Source organism: Polyodon spathula, chromosome 5 (genome assembly GCF_017654505.1).
Source record: "Polyodon spathula isolate WHYD16114869_AA chromosome 5, ASM1765450v1, whole genome shotgun sequence".
Classification (NCBI taxonomy): Eukaryota; Metazoa; Chordata; class Actinopteri; order Acipenseriformes; family Polyodontidae; genus Polyodon; species Polyodon spathula.
In genome coordinates this window covers 2,450,514-2,473,811 of record NC_054538.1, presented here as the reverse complement: position 1 = coordinate 2,473,811, position 23,298 = coordinate 2,450,514, and the positions used below count along the sequence as shown (strand labels likewise).

The 23,298-nt window shown below is 39.4% G+C and overlaps 1 protein-coding gene across 6 annotated transcripts in view; it reads right to left on the bottom strand.

Moving 5' to 3' along the window:
- The window catches only part of LOC121315414 (ral GTPase-activating protein subunit alpha-2-like), a 161,564-nt gene extending 151,350 nt beyond the window's left edge, over window positions 1-10,214 (bottom strand). For all 6 annotated transcript variants that reach the window (XM_041249469.1, XM_041249471.1, XM_041249470.1 and 3 more), the window contains exon 1: window positions 10,005-10,214. In XM_041249469.1, the coding sequence (XP_041105403.1) occupies window positions 10,005-10,158 (154 nt within the window). In that variant the 5' untranslated portion in view covers window positions 10,159-10,214. The remainder of the gene's footprint in view (window positions 1-10,004) is intronic.
- Window positions 10,215-23,298: the final 13,084 nt, after the last annotated feature.

The following is a 23,298-nucleotide window of genomic DNA, read 5'->3' as shown; positions in this document are numbered from 1 at the left end:
CCCAATCCAATAATTTTGTTTATATTACAATGTAGTAGTTTTAGGCAGTGCAGCGTGTAAAAATGGTTCCACTGCTCCCTGCATCTTCTGGGGAAAAAAAAAGAAAAAAAGAAACATTTGCACAAGTCCTATGTAGTGTACCAGCAGGACAGAGTGTTAGCTGTCAGAACACAGGGCAGACCAGCAAACACTGTCGTTTACAAGAGGATCATCTAAAAACATGACAATTTCAACGGAAGCTCCTCAGAATTATTAAGACTTTGATTTGGAAATTGCACAAGTATTTTTTTGACTTGGGCGCTAAAACAAAAATTAAATACTGTTTAAAACAGCAAAACTGCAAATTTGAAATAGGGGGATTTTCAAAAGAAATCGCTTTATGTCTGTTTCTACTACCGGTGCCGTTAGTTATACTGTGTACTGTTTTGCATGTTAACTTTGTTAATCTGAAATAGTTACACTAGAAAATAATATAACTATGTTGATGCAACATGTAAAAAGCAGATGTTATAGTTGAAAGCGCAGATTTTGAGATGCTATGCTTTTTACAGATGCACATTTTAAAGGCTAGTGCGACCTCTGCATCTCATTAAACGGTCATGCAAATGAGTTGTGTTACCGGAGTAAACTAAACATTTTTACACAAAAACGATGCACTGGCTTGACTATCGATAGCGGTCAAACGATACAATGTATCGCCTCAGCCTTCACTAATTCTATGAATCTACTAACTAAAAGTGGCTAAGTGGCTTTGAAGAGAAGGGGAGTGCGGACAGATATATTGTTGATTAACCAATCCACAGAAAACTTTGGATTCGTTAATGAAACCACAGTGAGTCAGAACAATTCAACAGAAAAGTGATTACCATGTTTTCACGCAACAATCATTTCACTAGCATTACACTTGGAAAAGGGCTTGCAATTTCAGTTTAGCATTTCAGATTGTTTGCTAAAAGTAGGGTGTGAACTGGATGACTTGTGGTGACGTCAGACCAGGAAGAGAGACACACACAGGACTGCGAGGTAAGCACTGATGTGCGGATTTATTTCAAAACAAATGTTAAAACAAAACAAAACATTTTACAAAAACAAATGGCACACTGGCCAAAACGAAACACAAACAAATAAACAAACACTGTGAATAACCAAGTATTGTGTTGGTCCAAATCCAGAACGAGTAGCAACTGCTTATATTTCTATTATTCTCAGTTCTCTTTACTCACATTCTGCCTCTGAGCAAACCAACCTCGAGAAGAGGCTAATCTGCTCTTTATATACACCTGTGCCAGAGCTCGACTGCTTGTTAATTATTCAATCGGCTCAGGCACAGTCTGCACATGAAGTGATTTGGCAGGGAAGGCAATTAACCCTTCCCTGCTGACCTAAAACTATGGTGCCCAAATGCATTGATTTCAAATATTAAGAAAACCACAACCCATGCAACCACACACACACACTTACAAATCATAAAACAACAACAGACAATACAAAATACACACTGGGCAGGGTGTATCCCACCACATAGGGTAATACATTTATACATTAACAATGTAAAATTTTTTTTCATAACTGCAAATTGTGACAAAGCTTCTTTGATTACAGTATAACTTTGAACACAGTTCTGGATTTATAACACTGTCTTTGGTGGATAAAGAACGCTCCACAACAAAGGACGGGTTTAAACAGGACGGTAGCTGTGTGATTATTTTTTCCATGGTGTCCCTTTTCCAGTGGGAACATGGCTTCTATTAACAAACAACACAAAACAAAAATAAACACTAGCTCATGTTTTGGAGCACTAACTAAGCTTAACAGGATACCGACTGTACCTTCAGATGATAATTTACTGCTTTAACCCTTTGCGGTCCTATGTCGGACCAGGTCCAACATTACAATTCTCTTTTTCCAGTCTGATGACGGACATTATTAAAAAGACATAAAGCACAGGTCTCTAGTCGTTTTTTCTCCGGAAAAAGTTGAGCAAACATTTCAATGGCCGAGTGAGACCGACAGAAGCCGAATGAAGCAGAAAAAAAGGGTTGTATTTGATCTCCCCATGCCGACATACACAAAACAGATAGCTGCTTCTGCATCCAGCGCTCAAAGAATATCACAGACATTTGCAGAGCTTTTTGAGATGGTATAGTAATAAAATAATGACTTAGATCACATTATTGAGGAATTGGTGATAAAATGAGTGATCAGGAGAGCACCAATTAGAATGCAAGTCTATAAAGAGGTATGTGAAAAATACAGCGAACAAAGGAAAAGACTCACTGTTTTGGTTCTCGTTTATTACATTCCACATAACGCAAGCCACAACAAAAAAAAAATAACACACAATCTATATAAAAATCACTACACAACATTTACAGCAAATTGGGCGCTGTTTAAGCGAATCATTTCAGAATGACGTGCTTGCCTTTTTTCTGTCATGAAATCCTCATTCACGCTAAAGCAGCACAACACTTTTCCGACAGGTAGCTTTCCATAGAGAGCACTATGCTTGCACATGTATAATCTGGTTTGTTTACTTTTTGCTTTCTAAAACTTTTAAACAGAGGCTGAAAAGCTGTTGTGCTGATCCTGTGTTTTTTATATAGTAATCTCGCAGACCACACGGAGCTCTTTTTCATTTGCCATGTTTGAAATTGTAGCGCAACTTTTGGTGAAGCAGTAAATAAGTGGAAGGTATTTTTGGCATTTCTAGCGAATATGAACATCTGAATTTTGTATCCGAATACATCTCAAAAAATATTTGTTTGAATATTTGTCCCAGCACTAAGTATTATAGATTTAATTTGGTATCTGGCACAAGCCTATACAGTACAACAAATATTGTGTAAAGTGTGTAAAATAAAGAAATACTTAAAATAAATAAAAAAATAAACTTGCCTTTAAATAGGTTAACACATTTAACAGTGTTATGTTTACACATGGGTAAAAAATAGACAATTATCACATCAAAGAGGAAATGTATCCAGACAATGCATTTAACATGAAAAGAAGGAATCCTTGAATAAGTGGAAATCAAACATTCCAACAGAAAGTTCACTTTCCGGTCCAGCATAAGCAAGGCCAGATAAGAAAGCCATGGACTGCAGTGTACTGCTTCAACAAAAAGTGCTGGTGCTAACGACACTCAGCAGGAGCGCCAATGTTAATACAGCATTCTGCTTATCTGACAGGCTCACATTTATAATTTTCAACACATTGCGTTTGTTTCAGTCTTTCCTGCTGTTCAGGAAAGCATGCTGACTCTTCATCAACAGCACCATGAAGGAAAGAGTTCACGACACATTGCTGCTTCATGCCGGAGGGGGTGCTGTCTCAACGTATCCTCAGGTTAGAGTTCAACCAAATGCGAAACAGCAGCACGTACAGACAGCTTAAGCAGAGGTGAGGAAAGCCATGTCAGAGGGGCATTTCAAGACACCTCCTCCTGCATTCCAGAAAAAAACGAGGACAAGCTGTTCCAATTCCTAAAATGTATCAAAATCTACAATACAGTAGTTTATGCAGTCTTGTTTTCGCTTTGTGGTTTTATACAGTAGCATAAACTAGAACAAAGAAATGACATTTAACAGAGATGCTTGTTGTATGTGAACTACAGTATTCTCTAGTACGGACTGGATGCAGATTGATGAAACTGTACAGTACAGTTCAGCAGAATACATTTTGTTTGTAAGCTGACAAATAAACATACATGTAACGATGCATATATAATTTCCGACACACAGTATTTTGCAAAAGACAGATTTTGAGGTTTGTTTCACCTTTAATCTATTTGGAACTGAAGGCTATGGTGTACAGCAGATCCCTTCAGAACAAGGACAATGCTGTATTGGTCCCTCTTGTTTGTTTTGTAATGCTTGCAGAAAGTCATTCTCTTTGCATTAACTTTCACTGTTTTAATCTTGGACTTAACATCTCATTAAGAGATGCCTAATGTACCATAGAAAATCAATATTGTATCACTTCAGATGCCTATTGTAAGTAGGCTGAAAGCAATTTGTTTAATAATAACAGCTACAGAAAGAGTAGGTTCGATTTGAAAACAGCTTCAACAAAACATTCGAATGGAACAGCAAAATGTTGAGTTTTCCAGATAACGTGCTTTAGGGATTTCTTCTGTCACTGTGATCCAAATCTGCCATCTATTTAAAACAAAAGCCTGCATTGACTCCTGAGCTTTGTTGCTTCCTTTTTCCTTCATTTCCAGGGGAATCTCAAAGTTGGTTTCCTCCGCCTTGCCCTCTTGGGACACACAAAAATGAAGATATTTTATACATTGAGATATTGTGTTTAATAGTATACTACATTGGTATTAGTGATGCAATAACACTGTATTCAGTTTATTTGACACAGTAAAAAAAAACTAACAAACACGTGTGTAATAATGATATATCCCTTGGGTAAAAAGAAAGTAAACTTTCTAGAGAGCTACTGTACCAAGGGCATGTCACTTACTCATATGAAGTGTTATAATAATTCCTGCATTAGACCTGCATAGTACTTGTGTTGATGGACTCTGTGTTTGAACTTCTCTAGACAGCTCCTACCTCTCCAATCTTCTACAACATGTACAGTCAACAACATCGTATCTGATCCCTGCTTTTCGACAAGTGATTGTACAAGGTAAAAACACCTTTTTCATTTGAAACTTGCTCCCAGTCTAAAATTCCAACATTTTCAAATTGTGTGTGAGTAAACATGCAGATAACAAATGACAGATCAACAGAAAACAAGAAAATACTAAAGATGACTAATGAACAAAAGTTACTATAAATCAATGGTTTGCATCGACTTCAGGTCATCTGTATGATTTTATTCTGTAATACGATCTATCAAGAAATCAATAGTTCTCCCACAGAATGCTGGGTCTGTTCTTTGTCGTTCACAATATAAAGGGCAGCCTGTGTATAATACGCACCCTTTATAACACATGACTGAGGAGATATAGTAGAATGGCAGCTACTGCATCTCCCTACACTAAATATCATCCATTTGTTACTTTTTGTACTATTGATTTCATGGCTGTGTTACATTTAACTCAACATTAATTATACAGTATGTTGCTAGAGTGGGGTAAAATGTTCAACAAATGCCCTGCCCCTAGTTCTGCATTTATTCATCAAAACTTGAGGGGGAATACGGAAGGCTGCGTTGTTCTTTTACACAGGTCATACACAGGTCATTTTATCATTACTGTATCGTGCACTATCACTATAATACAACAATTAAAGTTTATTTGCAGTAGCTCTGAAAAACTACATTATACTGGAAAAAAACTATTCAGCACAGTGCCTTACATCCTTCACATCTAGTCACAATGCAGGAGTTCAGCTACCGTTCTATGTACTGTTGCTTCAAATTTAAATCTTGACTGTTGAAAATGCAAGCGTAGGTTAATGGTGAATGAATGGTAAACACAGCAGTAGCCTATGACATTCATCTCAAGAATTACAGTAAGCCATCACCTTTCCCTTTCTGTTACCACTCGCAGATCAATCTGTCATACCACATTTTACAGTCCATGTACTGCACAGTCTCAATTAGAATTTAACAACCAAGAACAGTATGCTGTTAAGCTCAACAAGGACCATTAGGCATGCTTTGAAAGAATTAGCGGTATAATCCATTGAAAAAGCTCACCAGTAAATACTGTGCTGCACCTCATACTGTGCCTTGGCAGTCTGCACCAGTTATGCACATTTGCCAATGACTGATTATGGGAAATCGTTATCCTAACAATAAGCCTGCAGTATGTACTAACCAATGAAAGGTCAGAGACCTTTCGGCAAAACATACACTAATTTACAGTCTGGAAGCTGCTGTAAAAAGCTTAAAAGAAGATAAAATAATGAACAGCAAGTTCAACTACTTCTAGTAAAATAATAAAATGGTAAATATACAGTGCTCCCAGTGCATGCTGATGCACTGTACTACATCAACCCCCAGCCAAGATAAATGTCACAATGCATATTGTACTGCCCGAGCATCAGGAAAATTGTTATAAATCACTCTATCCCCTCAAAACCCATAAGGCTGTAGTAGTGACAGCAAAATCAGGGTTATTCCACCAAATATTGATTTCTGAATTCTTCCTAAGTTAAAGCATTAGTACTGTGTTGTTTAAAAATGAATATGAACTTATTTTCTTTGCATTATTCGAGGTCTGACAACACTGCATCTTTTTTGTTATTTTGACCAGTTGTCATTTTCTGCAAATAAATGCTCTAAATGACAATATTTTTATTTGGAATTTGGGAGAAATGTTGTCAGTAGTTTATAGAATAAAACAAAAATGTTCATTTTACCCAAACACATACCTATAAATAGTAAAACCAGAGAAACTGATAATTTTGCAGTGGTCTCTTAATTTTTTCCAGAGCTGTATATTGGTGCCCACCCCTAATATATTAATAAATACATTTATTTTTTTAATTGCATTTTCTAGCACCTTTATTATTTTAAAACATTTCCCAAAGCGAGTGCTTGGGAATATGCATTTTTGTTATCCAGAGTCAGCTTTTGTGTAGCTGTGCACAGAAGAAATGTGTAAAAGAAAAGAAAATAATAACTTTACCCTCAGCTACTGTTTATTTTAATAGATTGTCTAGCCTTATATGAAAACAAACATTAGTAATTTAGAAAGCAAATCAAGAAACCACCTACTAACATCAGGAGGGCATGCAAGTTTTTAATCCTTAAAAAAAAAAAAAAAAAAACCTGGAAAAATAGTGCTTGTAAAGTTCTGCTAAAACTGTTGTCATTTTTTATTGCCCTTTTACAGTACGTATGTTGTCCTCAAACAAGCCTCATCTTAGCCTTCTGGTTAATCTTTTGATTTAAAGATTTTGCTGTGAACTTACAAGGCCCTGAATGGACTGGCACCTAGTTATTTGCAGGAGTTACTGACCCTGTATCTTCCAAACCGCACACTGAGATCACAGGATGCAGGACTGCTGGTTATTCCTAGGGTGAACAAAAGCAACACAGGAGGCAGGGCTTTTGCTTGTAGTTCTCCTAAATTATGGAATGCTCTGCCTTCATTTGTTAGGGAAGCTGGGGCTGTTACCATTTTCAAGTCAGACTAAAAACGCACTTTTGCAAAATGGCTTTCTTAGCTTAGTGGGTTTTAATGTAACCTTAAAATTGCTGCTTTTGTATTATTATGTGTATACCGGTCTTTAAATGGTATGACTGTGGCAGTTATATGTGTGTCATGCTATACAAATGTATTGTGGTTTGTTCATTTTTTTCTGCTATACTTTTGTGTAAAAAGCACTATATCAATGGACTATATATATTCCTTCATTTGCTACGAACGTTTACAGTCTAGCTGCTTTGTTTATACTTTTAATGGAAAAACAGTCAGGTGTCCTCCAGTCTTTCACTTCTCAATAGCAGAAGCGCTAAGCCAACCGTGACATTAATGGCTGCTGACATATCCAAACAGATGAGGAAAACCTTCACTTAGTCTAACTTAAATCACCCTCTTGCTTTGTGCAGAGTCTAAACTCATCATCGTCTCCATATCACAAAAACAGGCAAGTAAAAAACGACAGCGGCACAGAAATGCTCTGCAGAGCAAGTGAGGCAATGAGTCACTGCGTGCTGTAAAGGAAACCCTGCAGCATACTAGATCTCCTGTCATACCAGCTGTGTTTACATGGGACCCTTACTACAGCACTCGTGCAGCAGGGTCAAGCTTTCACAAGGACCCTGGCTCAGCACACACTGCACTTCATCCTACTGTATCTTTATTACAGGGTATCATGAACTGTGCTACAATATTACTGCAATGCTGCATCTGCCTGGATAGAACCCGATGAATTACAATCTTTCTCTGTACAGTACATCTGTGTTTTCAAGCCAGCCCATTCTGCACTGGATTCATACATCCACCACTGTACTGTTCCTCTTTAATGGAGCACAATGGCCCCCATAATAAGAAAAATAAAATAACCTAACCACTTTTAATCTACTTTCTTGGTTATTTCATGTATACTGTATTCTGTCCTATTACAGTCTACCATCATTTAAGGATACATGTGTTAAACAAAACTGCCACAAAGTTTAAATATCTTGCAGTAGCTTCAAGTGTTGTTTTACAACATCCAGGGATCACTGAATTGTACTGCAGTGTACTAGTGCAGGCTAAGTTTCTAAGCTACCAAATGATTTTTCAATGTCACAATACAATAAATCAATAACAAATCAAGAGACAAACAAATCAATAATTACTGTGTATTGCCCTCTGATATATCTCTATTTTATTTCTGATTGTAATTATTCCTCTACAGAAGCAAAATAACCCCCCTGCCACGACTGTAAACACAGGCTAAATCAAAGTGTGAAATGTGGTGATGTGTACAAATTGACAAGTTCCTCACTGGATATTCCATACCCAAATTCTGATACTCGCAATTTTCAGTACATCACTTTGTAGGCAGTTTTCATCACATTCGGACACATGTAAGCAGTTCTCTAAAGTGTCACATACAGAGCATACAGTGCCTACACCTGCAGGGATGTCTTGCTCATGTATTGACCAGTTATTAACAGATACACTGCTGGACCAAATCCACGATCAGCACTACATTTCATTTCATTTTAAAATAAAAAAATATATATATATTTACTCAGATCCAGAAACAATATGACTCTAATCCCCACCACTGTGTTCCCTGTGACAATATGGTAACCTTCAGATTACTGAGTTAGCAAAAAGCAACCTTTTCCTGCCTTGACCTCTTGATAGACAATCATTAATGATTTATATTTACAGTTAACCCCACCTTCAGTGAGGCAGAGGGAATCTCAGAAGTAAACCTGAAAACTGCTTATTAGTACAAGTAAAGATGCATGTTATGTACAGTAGCCCATATAATGTTGTGAGGACGGCTTGCCGTGGGTTCAGCGGGAACAAAGGAGAATAGGAGCACTACAAGAGATTTCTTTGGCGCTTGTAAGTGCTGTTTATTGCACTAGCTGTGGGCTAGGGCTGGTGCTTAAAAGTGCCATAGGTTTGAAAAGCAGGCACTCGCTGCCACTCTCTCAGCACACACCCGAAACAGCAGGCTGCACCTTATATAGAGCCAGCAGGCAGGAAAGAGTGGAAAGAGGCTGCAGCAGCTACAGACAGACAGACGTACAACACACACTGGCAGTGAACACGGCATACAACTATTTAAAAGCAATTCCCGTAACCAGCCCCCCTCCCCCCCACTGTTCAATGCAACAACAAAACGTCACATTCATAAGTCCTGACGCTACAATATTAATGTTCTTTATTGTATGGAAAATATAAGATATAAATACACAGTTAAAAGCATGCATCTTTTTTTTTTTTTTTTTTTTTTTTCTGGAGATCCACTAACCTAATGCTCATTTAAAATACAGTATACACATAAACTGGCAGATTATTTCAATCAAAGATTTAAAAAAAATAAAAACAAAAATAAATAAATAAGCTAGTGTGGTATATCAGTAGAACGTACTGTTAGACAACCTTTACCAAAGCATAGTAATGACCTTTTATTTGACTGCAGGGGTCTCTTTTAAAGTCACTGTGTTTCTATCATGACTAACTCAATAGAGTGCTTATTTCAAGAAATAAATACCCCCAATGACAAGGTTGTCACTAATGTAATATTAATGCAAAAGACCACTACAGTACAATTCGGAACAGGTCTCCAGCCAGTTTGTCAGGAAGTGCTGTGCACCTACAGCCAGCAATATGTGACTGTCCCCATGCATGGCCTCGGTATTCGGTGGACAATGACAACTGCAAAGCTGAGTCAACATAAACAGTACCAGCTCCTTCTCCCACTAACAAGAGCCAAGGGGTTACAACTAGTACCGATGCCATCTCGTAAAGACAAAAACATGGGGATGCGCTGCACCACTGCACCGTGACTGTGTGTGTGTGTGTGTGTGAGTGAGTGTGTGTGTGTGTGTACTCGGCTGGCTCTGGATCTCTGGATCTGTCCTCTTACCTAGCAGAGACCTGAGGTGCTTCAAGCGGGTCAGTACATCCTTCTTTGGGTCCAGAACTTTCTGTGTAGATTTCTTGACGTCTCCATAGCTCTTTCGAGAAAACATTCCGTTATAGAAAGCTATTTTGGCGGCTGTTTTTCCCTCTTTTACCATGCAGTCTGTGTGCTAGTGTCTAGTCTATCACCCTGTGCTAATCTGGCGCTATGCTTGTCTCCTCCTTTCGTGGGTGTGTAAACACGGAAACCCAACAGAAGCCCGTGACGTGTGCGAGGTCTGCGTAGAACGTCGCTCACAGCACTGAGGGGCACTCAGCTAAATAACATTTGACTCAAACATTATTAACCTGCAAGCAGCTTGAACTGCGCAAACTCAGATTTGGCCCTTTTTCTAGATCACATCTTTACACATACCCATTATTATAAGTTGGCTGTTCTGCTAAACTTGATCTGACTTAAGTATAGACCTACAGCAGCTGTTCTACTGGCCGATAAATGATGTTAAAGTCAGCATTGTTATTAAGTACCAAAAACAGATAGACTGTGCATATTGTACCACAAATGGCCAACAAAACATGTTGATAGCTATCTGGTGAATAGCAGTGCTGCTGCTGAAGCTCATGGTGCCCATTCTGCAGATCCACTATAAATCTGGTAATGCATTAGATCACAACACTGCTGTGTGTCAGATTAACATTTACCATGGACATCTACCTCAAAAGCAGAACAATCCAGGTGAAACAGGTTGTCGGCAACCAATGTCAAGTGGGATGCAATGCACCACAGTGAATATTAAATGTGTATGAAATAAAAACGAATGCTACATTTATATGGTTTAGAGCATCCTTTAAGCTAGAGTACATACAGGGTTACTGCAGTCGAAACCGTTCCTGTAAGGAAACTAACAAACAAACACCACAGTAAGTTTGTGCAGGGTTCCTGCAGCATCAGTACAGAGCACCAGTTTTCTATAGTCACAGCTGCTCATTAGAAAAGCATTGTTTATTACTACCCATAGCTCTGGGAAGTGGGATGTGAATGGTCTGTGTTAGACCCCAAACAAGCAGCCCTTTCAGGATCTGAATTTGCACCCACTAGCTACTGAAGCATGCAATATTGCTACAGCAATAAGAGCAACTGCAGCCACTTCTACTGCTGATTCGTTTTGTTGTATTTATCAGAAGCCAGTGGATGAGGAGATTGATTAAAAAATGTTTTTACCTGTACACCGAAAATCCCCAAATCAATATCTCCATAGAGCATGTTTCTTTGTGAATGTGGTTTGTAAGCATTTAAAAATACCTTAGCATTTCATCCTACAGCTGAACCTGCAGAGGGATGAAAATAAAATGCAATCAAAAATGGAGTTGCTATCAAAATACTTTTTGAGTGTTCTGTTTCCCTGTGGTTGGTGTTCCTACATGAACATTTTTATTCTCTAATTGTTTGAGAGAATGTTTGACTAAATGCAAAAATAGCTGCAGCCTAAGGTCAACATGAATAAAACTCATTAAAGGCATACAATATTCAAAACAAAATCCTGTGATAAAGAATGGATTGCCCCAGCGTGTGTTTCTGAGCACCATATATCATTACAGTAAAAGCAATTGTTACCTGCAGGCATACAAGCTTCCTCTCCACTTGAAAATGACATGCCTCTATAGCTGTGTTCAAGAGTAACCTGTCTGTAGCTGTCTTCAGAATCTAACTGTCTCTAGCTGTGTTCAGAATCTACCTGTCTATAGATGTGCTAAGAATCTACCTGTCTCTATAGCTGTGTTCAGAATCTACCTGTCTGGAACTGTGTTCAGAATCTACCTGCCTCTAAAGCTGTTTTCAAAATCTACCTGCCTCTAAAGCTGTGTTCAGAATGTACCTGTCTCTATAGCTGTGTTCAGAATCTACCTACCTCTATAGCTGTGTTCAGAATCTACCTGTCTCTATAGCTGTATTCAGAATCTACCTGTCTCTATAGCTGTGTTCAGAATCTACCTGTCTCTAGATGTGTTCAGAATCTACCTGCTGTGTTCAGAATCTACCTGTCTCTATATCTACCTGTCTATAGCTGTGTTCAGAATCTACCTGTCTCTATCTATAGCTGTCTCTATAGCTGTGTTCAGAATCTACCTGTCTCTATAGCTGTGTTCAGAATCTACCTGTCTCTATAGCTGTGTTCAGAATCTACCTGTCTCTATAGCTGTGTTCAGAATCTACCTGTCTCTATAGATGTGTTCAGAATCTACCTGTCTCTATATCTGTGTTCAGAATCTACCTGTCTCTATAGCTGTGTTCAGAATCTACCTGTCTCTATAGCTGTGTTCAGAATCTACCTGTCTCTATAGCTGTGTTCAGAATCTACCTGTCTCTATAGCTGTGTTCGGAATCTACCTGTCTCTATAGCTGTGCTCGGAATCTACCTGCCTCTATAGCTGTGTTCGGAATCTACCTGTCTCTATAGCTGTGTTCAGAATCTACCTGAATCTCTCTATAGCTGTGTTCAGAATCTACCTTCCTCTATAGCTGTGTTCAGAATCTACCTGTCTCTATAGCTGTGTTCAGAATCTACCTGCCTCTATAGCTGTGTTCAGAATCTACCTGTCTCTATAGCTGTGTTCAGAATCTACCTGTCTCTATAGCTGTGTTCAGAATCTACCTGTCTCTATAGCTGTGTTCAGAATCTACCTGTCTCTATAGCTGTGTTCAGAATCTACCTGTCTATAGCTGTGTTCAGAATCTACCTGTCTCTATAGCTGTGTTCAGAATCTACCTGTCTCTATAGATGTGTTCAGAATCTACCTGTCTATAGCTGTGTTCAGAATCTACCTGCCTCTATAGCTGTGTTCAGAATCTACCTGTCTCTATAGCTGTGTTCAGAATCTACCTGCCTCTATAGCTGTGTTCAGAATCTACCTGCCTCTATAGCTGTGTTCAGAATCTACCTGTCTCTATAGCTGTGTTCAGAATCTACCTGTCTCTATAGCTGTGTTCAGAATCTACCTGCCTCTATAGCTGTGTTGCTCTATAGCTGTGTTCAGAATCTACCTTCTACAGAATCTACCTGTCCTATAGATGTGTTCAGAAACCTGTCTTAGCTGTGTTCAGAATCTACCTGTCTCTATAGCTGTTCAAAATTTCTACCTGTCTTATTGTGTTCAGAATTAAAATACCTTAAAATAGCTTTTTTTTTTTTCATTTGTCTACATATCCTACCCCACAATCTTCCTCAAGCTGTGAAAAAAAATATTCTAGAAATTTGTAGAAAATTTATTTTAAAAAAAAACTGAAATAGCTTGGTTGGATAAGAGTCCACACCCCTTGTAATAGCAATCCTAAATTAGCTCAGGTGTAACCAATCCCCTGTAATAGCAATCCTAAAATAGCTCAGGTGTCAAAGTGTGCATGCGACAACAATATCCCAAGCACGCCACAAATCTAGCCTGTATGGTAGGGTGGCAAGAAGAAAGCCATTACTCAAGGAAGCCCATCTCGAATCTTGTTTTGAAGTATCCAAAAAACACTCTACATGGAGATTCTGTAACCATATAGCAAAAAGTTTTATGTTCGGCGCAAACCCAAAGAACACCATCCCTACTGTGAAGCAAGGTGGTGGCAGCATCATGTTATGGGGATGTTTTTCATCGGCAGGGACTTGGGCACTTGTCAGGATAGAAGGGAAAATGAATGGAGCAAAGTACAGAGAAGTCCTTGAGGAAAACATGCTGCCCTCTGCAAGAAAGCTGAAACTGGGATGGAAGTTCACCTTTCAGCATGACAACAACCCAAAGCACACAGCCAAAGCTACACTGGAGTGGCTAAGGAAGAAAAAGGTAAATGTCCTTGAGTGATCCAGTCAGACATGACCTAAATCCAATCAAAAGTTTGTGGCATGACTTGAAGATTGCTGTCCATCAACACCCCCAAGGAACTTGACAGAGCTTGAACAGTTTTGTAAAGAAGAATCGTCAAATATTGTCAAATCTAGGTGTGCAAATTTGGTAGAGACCTATCCCAACAGACTCACAGCTCTAATTGCTGCCAAAGGGGCTTCCACGAAGTATTCACTAAGGGGGGTGGAGACTTACCCAATTACAACAGTGTGGAGTATGGTGTGCAGATAAGTGGAAAAAAATCTGCAACTCTGAAGCACTGACACAACAAAATGTGAAAAAGCTCAAGGGTGTGTAGATTTCTATACGCACTGTAGCTGTGTTCAGAATTTACCTGCCTATAGTTGTGTTCAGAATCTACCTGTCTATAGCTGTGTTCAGAATTTGCTTGCCTATATCTGTGTTCAGACCGGTTCAACTGCTGCTGCAGAGCTTCAGATCGGTCTGAGACCGGTTCAGCTGCTGGGGAGAAGCACTTAGATCGGTCTGAGACCGGTTCAGCTGCTGGGGAGAAGCTCTCAGATCGGTCTGAAACCGGTCCAGCTGCCGCTGGGGAGAAGATCTCAGATCGGTCTGAGACTGGTTCAGCTGCTGGGGAGGAGCTCTCAGATTGGTCTGAGACCGGTTCAGCTGCTGGGGAGGAGCTCTCAGATCGGTCAAAGACCGGTTCAGCTGCAGCTGGGGAGAAGCTCTCAGATCGGTCTACAATGGGTCCAAAACTAGTCATTTATGGCAAAATTAATGTTAAATATTTCTCCATATTCTTTTTTCACAAAGAAATGCCAGACAAATTTTACATCTAATTTTTTCCTTTCAAAAAATGACATTTTTATTAAAGACAGGAATGAAACACTTTGAAAACATAGTCACAAGTCCCAAATAACAAACAATGAACTGGATTTCATGTTAATGATACCGTCAGCATAATATCATCCTGCTAAAATGTCCCAGCGAGAATATAATAGGGACAAGCATCAATAGGGCCAGTCTGTTGAAAGGATCACTTTGGTTATTCTCACACTCCGGATATATTAAATACAAAGGACAGACTTCCACTCCACTTAAGTTAATAAAAAAAAAAAAAAAATGAAAGCATGCTGTTTAAGGGTTTGGCTATTCACTGACACAGGAGACAAAAGTGTATTTGTAAACACTGCCCAGGTGCCCAGTTTTATTTGTTTCTATTTTTTCTTTCTGCAGGGATTTATTTTATCCTGCAGAGGGCACTGTTGTCAGTGGCCTGAGTACTGACAACGGTAGTAAGGGCCACAGTAATACCAATGCTGCTACAGTCCAATGCTTTCACACTCACAGGTGCTCAAAAGAATAATGAAAACCAAAGGCAAAAAAAGACAAAAGGAAAAATAAAACACAGTAATAAACCAACAAAAGTGCTGCTTATGCAGTGCCCCCACTGCCGCTATGCTGGTCAGCTCGGGTCTCCGTCCTACGCTTTACTGTTCAATATACACTGGGGTGGCCTAGATTCCCCTATCACTACACACGTCCCGTCAGGTACATAACCATATATTTTAATAATCGGTTTAGCTAAGGCTAGATGTCTTCCTCAGCAGTCCTTGCCTGATTTTGGTCGCTTGTTCCAACCACTGGCATTCCTGCCTGGTCTGTGTTTACACCAGCCTTCTCCGCTGGCGTCTCTGTGTATTCCCGAATGCACAACCAAGAGCAGTACTTATGGGCCGAGTAATTCCCTAAGGCCCGCCTCTCAGCCACTGACTCAGTGACTGACAGGCTGATCTTAGGGGGATGCTGCCCTCGTCTTGCAGTACCACGCATGGACCAGACAGTCAGTACAAATCTCCCTGTTACACATACAAATAGAACATTTACACTGTACAGCATTGAAATGTTCTGACATTAAAGTAGCACAATTCAGCCCATAGAACACTGAGCAATTTGTGCATAACGGTTTTGTTATGTGCTTCATTATTATTGAAGTGGGGTGTACATGTACATTATGATAGACTGTATTGATCGAAAATAAATTGCACTAGCGTGGTAAACTACTGGACACAATGGTAGCATGCATATAATAGCCTTACTTTTAACTTCACTCCTGGTCTGTGTGTTCTACCTGTCAAACCTGCTCAAAGCTCACAGGGTCAGGGAGCAACAAAAACACTGTTGGATCTACATCAACTCCCAGGCTCTTTAGAGAATGCAAGAAAGCATGCTGGGCATGTAAAGCCAACTTAGCTATTGAAAGAAAGAGGGAGAGTAGAGCCATACAAAGGGAAGCTGTAGAATAATCTAGAGCATGTGTCTCTGGGAGTAATATCCAAGCCTGCTGTCTCTGTGTCAGACAGCCTTAGCTGACAGTATAAACAAGACCTTAAAGCTTATGCAAGCTTGACCAGCGCAGCTAAGCAAAGCACTGGTGTACCGTATGTGAGTCAAGCACTACTGTTGGGTTGTCTTGGTTGGTTAATTCATCTCTGTTTGCTGTCCTTTGGTCAGAGCCATACTCTCAGATCAGCTCTTTATTATGTATTCTGTCCCTGGGCTTGATGAAAAAAAATAAGCCTAATGTTTTTCAAATGACTGGAAACCAAGGTCAGCCAAGGTGAAGCACTGTACATGTTCACACATCCTGGCAAAACCATTATAAACTGCAAAATTACCATTTAAATGTACTATTATAGTAGCACAGTACACGGGCTAATCCAGAAGTTAGCATTTTAGAGGGATGGTTATTAGCATATATTTGCATACGTGGTATCAAAAGAAAGGTTATCATCATCAACTGATATTTGACCACATGTGTTCTTTGCAAAGGTAGCCTTGACCTTAATATATGGAATTGTAAGTAGAGACATATAAAAATAAGTTTTCCCCCTGAATACAGGGGTATAAACGAATATCTGTAATGAGTATAACACTTTTTCTGAGTAAGATTTATGCATGGGTACAAAGGGTTTTTTTAGGGATCATCTGGATTTAGTCCCACCCACAGTTAAATACACATGGCTCCTCTTCACAGCCCTACAATGTACCAGTTAAACTCTTATAAGAGGGTAATGGAGTCTCTTGATGAGTCTTTTAGTCACTTTTGCGAACTTGAAAGGTTAACCTCTTTGGCGCTTGTAACAGGGATTCGTTACGAGTGTGGGTTGTAACTGAATAATACTGACTCAGACACAGAGCAGTGGGTGTTGACACACCACACAGGCATGCAGGTTCAGTAACACAGGTGCTGACAGTAGGGTACCTGCAATGGGAATCCTAGCACCGGATTTAATAACAAAAAGAAAAGAAAACAAAGTGTGGCAAGGTGGGGCAAAGGGGCAGGGAAAAAGCGATCCTCCATTAACGAGGCATAAATTGGGTTATTGGCAATCAACTAAACCTCAGCCACATGGCATAAAAGCTGGCCTTTGTTCCCAGTATAGTGAGAGGTGTTGGTGTAGAGGCTGTCTGTGTGAAGCATGAGAAGAGGCCTGTATGGTCAAAGTGAATTAAAGGTACCTGGTGTGTAATAAGTGTTTTTGTTGAACCGGGAAATGGCTTAGCCTTCCGCTTAATAGTTTAAGGATTGTGAAAAAGTATAGGTAGTACTCCAAGGGCAGTTAGGGTTTTGTTTTATTATCTTGTTTTTGTTAATTATCCAATTGCATGAAAGTGCTAAACTTAGTTTCTGGGTCACTAATGGGTGCAAACCAGCATTGGCCAGGGACTTTGCCACAAAAACTAAACAAGTTTGCCACACAAGGCGAGCACTAAACTCATTAAGAGATGTCCTGCCCAAGGAACCTACTACACTACGAAACCCTCTCTATACTGTTTGGGATTAACATCCCCTAAACCAGTGGTTCTCAACCCTGGTGCTGGGGGAACACTGCCCTGCTAGTTTTTGTTCCAACCAAGCTCTCAATTACATAATTGAACCCTTAATTGAATTAACAATTTGCCTAATCTGAGCGAGTAGCTTATAAAAAGTTTAAAAATGTATGTTCATCATACAATTTTCTACCTAAAGTGAAATCTCCATCTGTTTAAAATAATTAAAGCTCAGATTAGGCAAATTATTAGTTCAATTAAGGGTTCAATTATGTAACTGAGTGCTTGGTTGGAATAAAAACCAGCAGGGCAGTGTTCCCCCAGGACCAGGGTTGAGAACCACTGCCCTAAACTAACCTACGGCTGTTGCTCCCGAATTCCTCGCCTCCCGTGACTCAGTCGTTGTGATGGTCCTTGCTGAGCCGAGCCTTCACAGCCACTGTCTTGCTGTAGTAAATCCTGCGGCGTGGACGCTCTCCTCCTCCATGACAACAAAGTGCCCCTTTGAGCTCCGCACAGCTTCCCTGGTCGCACCCCCTGGCCAATCTGGACCTCCCAGTTAGCTCAGCGCCAGACGAGCCTAACTGCTCAATTGGTTGCCCAGCAATGTATCTTCTGTTACGTGTCTGTTTCCCTTTTAAGGAATTTAGCATATAGAGTGACCAAATCTGAATGTCAAGTTTTATGACAACTGTCATTTTAAGAGGATTTCAGGACTATAATATTGGGTCTTTCAATATTGCACAAATTTAAGCCCTTAAACATATAATTATTCTATTATATAAATCAAAGAAAAATGTGTTTGAAGATTCGGCCAAGCAGCAGTTATAGTAAATGTTAACAGGCACTTCTTCAGTGGCGTTTGAAAATGCCTAAAAATTAAATATGCTGGTGACTTAAATAACCATGTAAAATATCCAGGAGTGCAGAAAGAGTAATTAATATGTGATGATTAGGAGATGACCTCATAGAATAATAACAGAGTATTCCTTCAGGTGGCAAGTTAAACATTCCTTTGAGGTGACATGTGGAACTGACTGCAGTAATATATACCTTGTGTCCAATGAAGTAATAAACATTGCTTCAAGTTGCATTCCCAGCGCAATGCATACCAACCAAATATGACCAGTGTCAAGAAAATCCATCTTCTTTTACAATATGTTTTGCATTCTCAGCAAAGGGGAAAAACTAGAACAAGAAAAACAAGATTTGCCGTAAATGTCCCTCCTGTATAAAGCTGCAGTAGCTTTTCTCCACCTGTCACTCTACCTGGGAATGCGTATATGGAGCATATACAATGTTACAGCATCAATCTTTGTGGAAGACGGGAGTTGTGTGGAAAGTGAAGTCAGGCTTCAAATGTAAGAACATAGTTTACAAAAGAGAGGAGGCCATTCGGCCCATCTTGCTCGTTTGGTTGTTAGTAGCTTATTGATCCCAAAATCTCATCAAGCAGCTTCTTGAAGGATCCCAGAGTGTCAGCTCAACATTACTGGGGAGTTGATTCCAGACCCCCACAATTCTCTGTGTAAAAAAGTGCCTCCTATTTTCAGTTCTGAATGCCCCTTTGTCTAATCTCCATTTGTGACCCCTGGTCCTTGTTTCTTTTTTCAGGTCAAAAAATTCCCTTGGGTCGACATGCCTTTTAGAATTTTAAAAGCTTGAATCAGATCGCTGCGTAGTCTTCTTTGTTCAAGACTAGAAAAGTTAACATTACTTCCGTTGATTTAAATTCAACACTTTCCACTATATATCTGAGCATTTTGTTGGCCTTTTTTTATAGCTTCCCCACATTGCCTAGATGAAGAAATTTCTGAGTCAACATAAACTCCTAGATCTTTTTCATAGATTCCTTCTTCAATTTCAGTATCTCCCATATAATGAACTTTTTATTGTCTGCGTGCAGTACCTTACACTGTTCTCTATTATACGCCATTTGCTGTGTGTCTGCCCAGCTCTGAATGCTTTCTAGATCATTTTGGATGACCTTTGCTGCTGCAACAGTGTTTGTCACTCCTCCTATTTTTGTGTCATTTACAAATGTAACAAGTTTACTTACTATACCAGAATCTAAGTCATTAATGTAGATTAGGAAGAGCAGAGGACCTAATACTGATCCCTGTGGTACTTCATTGGTTACCTCGCTTTATTTTGAGGTTTCTCCTCTAATCAGTGCTTTCTGTTTTCTACATGTTAACCACTCCCTAATCCATGTACATGCATGTGACAGAGAAAGAATGAACCTGAGTTACAAAACTCCCTCCCAACCGGTGAGGGCGCTGTGTGAAGTGAACAGTGTGCCCTGGACTGGAGTCACAGTACACCAAGTTATTGCCACGGACGGGAAGTTATGTGGTGATTGTGCATTCGAGGAAAACGATTGCCCTCGCTAATCAAGGGGACATGGCTGACAGTATAAAAGGGGATGTGACGATGTGAAATCCTTCTTTTGTAATGGTTACGGACAAACTGCTGAAGGACAGTATATGTACCGTGAGAGTCTCTTAAGGCCAGCACCCAACCCGGACTTCACTACACTTGTACTCGCTGATAAACTGTATTTCACCACCTGCACTGCAGCAGTCACTCTGGACTGGTCATCATGTTTGTGTTCTGTGTGTGCTTAAATAATGTGTCAATTATTTCGGTACTGAACCCTGTATTCATGTAACTTTGCAATACACCTCATTTACAGTCCACATTTACTTCACTGTTGTCAAATGACATTTACAAAGAAACCCCCATTTCACCTGTACTTTGTTTTATCATTGTCTTGAGCACTGCATCACCTCTACACCTGCGCACTGCAAACCATTTGCCAAATGGATTTCCTTGAATCCCTACTGTGTTCAGTTTCTTTTATGTGGGATTTTGTCAAAAGCTTTCTGGGAATCTAAGTAAGTCTAAGTCTGAATTCTTTGCAATTATCCATTGTTGATGTTGCTTCCTCAAAAAAACCAAGCAGGTTAGTTAGACACGATCTCCCTTTCCTAAAACCATGCTGACTGTCCCCCAGGATACTGTTACCATATAGGTAATTTTACATTTTGAATCTTATTATAGTTTCCATAAGTTTACATATAATAGAAGTCAGGCTTATTGGTCTGTAGTTACCTGGTTCCGTTTTGTTTCCCTTTTTGTGGATCGGTATTACGTTTGCAGTTCTCCAGTCTGTCGGTACAACCCGTGTCAAAAGAGTGTTGCATGATCTTAGTTAGCAGTTTGTAAATAACTTCATTTCTTTGAGTACTATTGGGAGGATCTCATCCGGCCCAGGATTTGTTTCTTTTAAGAGCAACTAGTCCCTTTAACACTTCTGCCTCGGTTATGCTAAAGTTATTTAATACTGGATAGGAACAGGTCGGCATGTGGGGTATCCCGTATCATCCCTCCTTTGTACTGCTGATCCTAGTGTACTGGAAATATACTGGGTGGCTGTCACTGCAGAGCTCAGAGCCAGTGGGAGATGCGCCTATGGAAAGCTGCAGTCCTGTGCTTCAGGAATCCTGCCTGGTCTCTGAGCGTGGCTCCTCTCATTGGGGTATGCAGAGGCCAGCAGGGAAAGCACAAGGCAGTTGTCACTGTATTCAAATGATAGCTAAAGGTATGCAAAACAAATCTGAAGAAGAATGGCAGGGCGACCTTGATGACACTTCCCCTGCTTGTGCTGACTGAGCCAGACTGCACAGCAGCTAATTACATTGGCACAGTTACACTTCCTTTTCAATTGCGCTCCTCTCTGACCCCTCCTGCCCCGGGAGGGACATGTTCATCCTGAACCTGGAAATATACACCCCACCTAAAATATTCACTCCTCCTAACCCTTAACAAAATGATGTAAGTGCAATGGCTTAGGGAATTATGGGTGAGAAATGCAGCAAAATGTTGAATTTAATATTAAAGGTGAAATATTCTGTTTGCAGTCACAAATCAGAAACTCAGAATTTTGAAAAAAATGATGCAATACACTATCTTACACCTAGCACAATGTGCACATTGAGATGTTAATTATTCCATTTTCACCAGTAAAATATACATAGTTACATTTCGACACTTTTTTATAGGATGTGTATTCAATTGTCTTACATTTATTTTATGACCAAACATAAAGGAATGACAGTAGTATTAGTATTTTGTATGGTGGGTCACATTTTCTCTATATACCTCACCCTGTGATTATCATACATTACTATGATATATACAAGCTGAAGTCCCTTTTGTCACAGTTGGACATGTGTGACATACAATACAGTGACTCTATAGTGTAACATGGAATGATGGTTACCGAGTTAAAATTGTACAATGCAGTGCCACCTGCGGGAAAGATCTGCAATTGCAAGGGAGCCTAATGCTGTATTCTCATATAAATTACAGTATGCAAAAAAAAGTATGATTTTGATACCTTACATTTTTATTTCTATGTCTGGCATGTCACTTGTTTAATAGCATGCAAATAAATAATACAATGGTCTTTTTTATTATTATTTTTTATCATGTGATGTTTTTGTGGCACTAAGAAACTAATTCAGGGAAGCCGTACACATTTCATATTCCACATCAGCTCTTGAATTGACTGAAAGGAATATGGTGTTATGTGCTTGCTGTAGTAATGTTTAAAGCCTGTCCCCTGAACTTCCTTTACTCTTCCAAATGAAAGGTAGAAGGGTGAAGCACCACTTGATTTCATCACCCAAGGTTTTCACTTGCTGTCATTTCTTCTGTTTTCAACGGAAAGCTTTTAAGGATTGATAAATAAATGTGATTTCAGTGAAGAAAGGCCTCCTGCGGTGTAAATGAGCTGGAGGTTATGCTGCACTAATGAGAGCATGACATCCAATTGGGTTTGTTGATTTGTAGGTAATTTACATGCCAACAAATACACTTAAAACATTCCCCCTCGCTGAAACAGCGCTTATAGTCTTATAGTGCATGACCAGGCTATCAAAACAAGTTCAAACTGATGAGCTGAAAACAATGTTCAGGTTTCTTATACATTTTATTTCAAGCTTTAAAGAATTCATTGTTTATCAAGTCTGCATGCTAGTGCTGAACTGAGTGATGCTATTGAAGACAGATTCTGAAGTACAGTTAAATTATTCTTCTCAGTAAATGTCTATATAATAGGACAACTTGTGTTCATTAAATATATATTATGAATTACCCCAGGTGCTTATGTTGCATCAATTGTTCCCAGCCCACAACTGCCAAAAAGAAAGGCCTTTCTTTGTTGCTTAGAATCTATGCAGGTGTGGAATAGTAATATTTATACATGTGAGGTATTTAATTAGCCATAGAGTAAGTGATATCACTTCATACTTTTATTTATACTTAATTAAGATTGCATTAAAAGAAAACTGTCAGTAGAGAGTGCTTAATGCCTTAGAACTGCCTCCTGTTACTCTTCTATTGAAAGCTAATGTAACAATAATGAAGATTCCCAGCTTTTAAGCTCACATTGCAACGCAAGCTGGTCCCTGCAGATCTTCAAAAAAAGAATCAGGTTACAAGTGTCTCAAGCTATTGGATATGAGTTAAAAAAAAAATGACTGACGCCAAAGTGTCTGTCGAGCTGTGATAACCCCTACCTTAGAACGCATGCTGCGGAGTTATGA